The sequence below is a fragment of the Penaeus japonicus genome, unplaced genomic scaffold, assembly GCF_977035675.1.
Source record: "Penaeus japonicus unplaced genomic scaffold, GWHDUDI00000001_assembly GWHDUDI00000011, whole genome shotgun sequence".
Taxonomy (NCBI): Eukaryota; Metazoa; Arthropoda; class Malacostraca; order Decapoda; family Penaeidae; genus Penaeus; species Penaeus japonicus.
Genome location: NW_028234413.1, coordinates 37,403,576 through 37,408,575, shown reverse-complemented (window position 1 = coordinate 37,408,575; position 5,000 = coordinate 37,403,576). Strand labels below are relative to the sequence as shown.

Below are 5,000 nucleotides of genomic sequence, written 5' to 3'. Positions count from 1 at the left end.
TTTCACTCTTGCCTCAAGTGGTGTTAGGGCGTTGTTTCCAAGCAGCAAACCAAGGTATTTGATCTTAGGATAACAAAAGTAACACTTGCTGATCCCAGCCGTTAGACCATGCAACCTGAGCTAAGTCAGAAGTTCTCTCAAATCCTGCAAGTGTTCAGACCAATTAGTATTATGTACAACAATATTATCAAAATAACAAGTAGTATTTCTAAGTCCATAAATAACTTTTCTCATTAAGCGCACAAAAGTGGCACAAGCAGTTTTCAAACCAAAGGGCATCATAACAAAATGCATTAATCCTCTGTTTGTAGCAAATGCTGTATACATTTTAGATTCTTTGGAAAGGGGGATTTGCCAATAGCCCTTAGTTAGGTCTAATTCTGAAAAGTATTTAGCATTTGTGAAGTTACCTAAAGCATCTTCAATAGTAGGCATAGGCTCACAATCAAAAGAGGTTACATCATTTAACCCACGGAAATCAATACAGAATCTCCATGTATTGTCAGATTTACGAACAAGAACAACAGGGGAACAATAGGATGAATAAGATGGCTCAATTATACCCAGCCCAAGCATCCTATCTACTTCTTTATCAAATACATCTGAGAGATGATGGGGTATAGGATAAGGCTTCTTACTCACCGGTACATTAGAGTCTAGCTTAATTACATGTTCAATAGTCTTAGTATACCCTGGATTATCAGAAAATACATCTGCAAAATCCTTTATTAAAGATTTTACATCACTGGCTTGTTCACATGAAAGGTTTCCGTAAATATTTAATTCTGCTGCTTCATTAACATGGTTAGAGGTAGGTTCACAATATATTGGATGATTTTCAGTGTTATCATCCTCAACAACACAAATCTGAACTACTTTGTTCTCTTTAGATGATACATTTTCTCGTCTGTAATACTTTTTAAGCATGTTGATATGAAATAATTTGCACCTTCCATGAACCTTGATAGAATAATCAACACCATTATCTTTACATGCAACTACAGTATAGGGACCTTTCCACTGCATTATCAATTTATTGTGATCTGTGGGCAAAAGAACAAGGACTTCGTCATCAATTTCTAATTTTCTATTCTTAGATTTCAAGTCATAATAGTATTTATAATTTCTGCTGCTGATTTCTGCTTTAGCTGCAGCTAATTTAGCAGTCTCTTCCAAACGTGCTCTCAGATCAGTAACATATTGATATGTGCTTTTTATTTCATGGTTAATCTGTTCATTCGACCAAAGTTCGTGTAAAATGTTCAAGGGACCTCTTACTGTTCTCCCGTATAACAATTCAAATGGTGAAAACTTAAGAGAATCGTTTGGAATTTCCCTGTATGCAAAGAGAATTGCTGGTAAATAACGATCCCAATCACGTGGATGAGCAGAGCAGAGCTTTTTCAACATTGACTTAAGGACGCCATTGAGACGTTCAACCATCCCATTACAGCTAGCATGATAAGGCGTAGTGTAGAGGGCTTTAATGGACAGGAGCCTATGAACTTCACTCATAAGGTCTGATCGAAATTGAGTTCCTCGATCGGATAGAATTTCCTTAGGAATGCCTACGCGAGCAAAAATATCTAACAGGCTCTCAGCAATGGTAATTGTGTCTATATTCTTTAAAGGAATAGCTTCGGGGTACCGTGTAGCATAATCAATTAGAGTTAGAATATATCTATGTCCCCGATCGGAGCTAGGAGAGAGTGGTCCTATGATATCAATAGCTACTCTCGAAAATGGTTCTTGTATCACAGGTACAGTTTTCATTGGTACCTTTTTAACTAGGCCCTTAGGAGATACCTTCTGACAGATGTGACACGACTTGCAGTATCTCTTTATATCAGCTCCTGCACCTGGCCAAAAGAAGTTTTCAAATACCTTTAAGCTAGTTTTTCGGTGTGAAAAATGACCAGCAGTCATGGAATCATGTGCAAGCTGAAGAACTTTACTTCTGTACACAGCAGGGACAACTAACTGTCTATTATCAACTTCGTATTCATATTTACTTTGATAACATACCCTGTATATGAGGCCATTAATTCGTTCATACTTGACCGACCTAGACTTTACCTTTTCTATTGATCCAAGCTCTACTTTTTCTCTAACTACCTTTAATGTAAGGCATGAATTCTGGGCGCGAAGAAACGAATCTTTACTAAAATCCAACTCTTCCATTACCGGACAAGAAAGTGGTTTAATTTCAGTCTCCTTATTACTATTAGCACGAGTTTGAACGGTCATCGTAACTATAGGTAAATGCGCCTCCGTTTTCTTTACTTCAGAGTGTGCAGTACATACCTGATTTTCATCAATGGGGTTCAGGATAGGAGAGGAAGTTTCAGGATTGTTCGGATGGATTGGATCCAGAGTTTCAGGACGGTTAGGACGGACTGAGGATGGTAGGTCAGCTTTATCAACCGAAGGAAGGTTTGGGTCATCAGAAGGATAGGGTTCGGTTGGCAATCGCACACCTGGAATAAGACCAATCAGTACATCTGCGAACTTAATGGGGGCAGCTATAGCCTTCGTCCAACCAGTATAAAACCTGCTTTTAATGAAACACCTGACTTGAGGGAAATACTTAGGGATGCCCAAATAATCATGCACCTTTACTAATTTACCCATCTTATATTTAGAGGGAACCAATGAATCCTTCACAATGATGGAGGAGCATCCAGAATCTAGCATTATTTCTGCGGGTCTGTTAAAAATGAAACCATTAGAGTCAAACATACAGTTATTTGGCGATAGTTCTGTTTCAAACACAAAATTTACTTTAACAGTCTTACTTTTGCTCCTAAAATTTCTCGGATTATCTGGACAATTAGGCCTAATATGACCAACTTTTCCACACCCATGACATGTCACCTCAGAATTAATGTCTGTATTCTGCTGGTTTAAATTTAAGTAATGAGATTGATTAGTCTTCTTACCGCGATACAAATGAGCACTACGATATCTGTCAGCCGATTCAGCCATCTCTACTGCAGTCTCAAACTCACGTTCCTTCAAAAAGATTCTCATATCAGAATTACAATTGCTTAAAATCTGCTCTCTTATCAAAAAATCAAACAATGAATTGAAATCTTTCTTGATATTACTCAGGGAAATCCATCGATCCAAATATTGTTCCATTCGAGCAACCAACTGGACATAAGTTTCTTTTTCCCGACATTTGCTCTCACGAAATTTCCGTCTATACATGTCGGCGTCTACTGAATAGGCTCTTAGCAAGGCGTCTTTCAGTTTAGCATAATCACCCACAGTATCATCTGGCAGCGATACATAAACCTTAAGAGCATGACCTCTAAGAAGTGAACCTAAATATACGTGATAATCACTGTTATTCCACTTGTGTAACTTTGCGAATCTTTCAAAACGTTGTAAATAACTATCAATGTCATCTTGTCCATCGTTAAAAGTCGGCAACTTTAACCCTTCATAAAATTGTAACGAAGTACTAGTATCACCACGAACGGACTCATTACTTTCAATAGTATTTTGTCTTAATTCAGCCATAGCTTTTTCGTGTTCACGTTGTTTATCGGCCTCTTCTGCTTGCATTTGACATTTCTTAAGTTCACGCTCAGCCGCGCGTTCTTCCCTATCAGCTTTTTCTTTAGAATATTTCTGTTCTTCCTGAATCAATTGTGACACCTGATCAGGATTCATACCTAAGGCCTGAGCCTCTTTCAATATATCTAGGATATAACTCGTCATTATCGCTACACTTCAACACGAATTCACTGCCACATACAACAATGAGCTAATAACATACCCGTAGTTACGAAAGTATAGCATACAATTAGACGATCGATTAAATAAGTGATTAAGTATAGTACACACAAATTAACAATTACTAAGTGACTAAGAAAGTATAGTACACAAACAATTACATTAAGTGACTAAGCCCAAGCACATTAACAAAAATAACTGACCCCGGAAAAATTATAACACGGGCGTATACTATCAAGGCATGGGCATTAGCGTAACAAAAGGGAAACTCGTTCCACATGGCATACACGGCTTACAGCTATCAGCACAGCATTACATAGCCGGCGCCAAGTTACGTGGTACCGCCAGGAAATAGCGCACTTAGCGGACCTGCAACGCAACTAATCACGAAGTGACTAACAACTTCACTAGACTTGTAATATAGAAGAATCAGCGAAAACGACACTTAAAAAAAAGTACACTGCACTATATCACAAAATAAATCACTTGCCTTACCTGTATCTCCCTTGTTTGCATGCATCGGTGTTCACAAAAACTCACCCTGGCTTCAACAATCACCAGGTAGTTAAACATAGTAAGCACATCCCACAAGCAATACCTTAAAAAGACAACATATCAGAAATATATACTTTAAGTCCTTATGATTAACGTGACTTTTAGGATTTTCGACCTTATTGCGCTCCGATCCTACTCACTGCGCCATTGTAGATAGTTCGATCTTTCTTTTTGTTTCGTTTTATAAGAATCGGAGGAGTCATCCTTCAGTCACATGAATCATAAGGATAAATTAAATTCTATTTTAACAAATATAGCATATATTGAGCATAAAGAATAACAGAAAAATATATAACTACCAATCATAGATATTGTCTTACATGGAATACGTTCCAGGGGGGGTGGGGGGGGGGGTGGTTTGACTTGGTGGACCGTAGTTGCATTCCTGGGGAATGGCCGTTTCAATGGTCAACAGTATAATTCCACTGAAAGCTGGCCTCGGGTCAGTTCACAGCACTTCCGCCGGCAATATATCCACTTAATCAATTCAACAAAAAGGAGCAGGGTGTACCCAGTACTCATCCGAGTAAGAGTTAGAGTATGTAGCAAAGTGGACTATCCTACTCCAAAAGGGGGGGGTACAAGTAGTATACCACCGCGCATGCGCAGGACCAAGGGAGATTACGTTTTTCTTAAGGCATTACAATACACCGAATTATATTATAAAGAAATTATGTTGTTCATCTATCCAAATCCTTTTACAA

General features: G+C 38.3%; 1 protein-coding gene across 1 annotated transcript; it reads right to left on the bottom strand.

The window, feature by feature from the left end:
* Positions 1-120: 120 nt before the first annotated feature.
* On the bottom strand, positions 121-4,443 carry LOC147471020 (uncharacterized). The gene is made up of 3 exons (XM_086542102.1): positions 4,237-4,443; positions 2,940-3,012; positions 121-2,477 (listed from the first exon to the last, which is right to left on the bottom strand). Exons 1-3 carry the CDS (start codon positions 4,312-4,314, stop codon positions 121-123), a joined length of 2,508 nt encoding a protein of 835 aa, XP_086398228.1. The 5' UTR covers positions 4,315-4,443.
* Between the last annotated feature and the right edge of the window lie 557 nt (positions 4,444-5,000).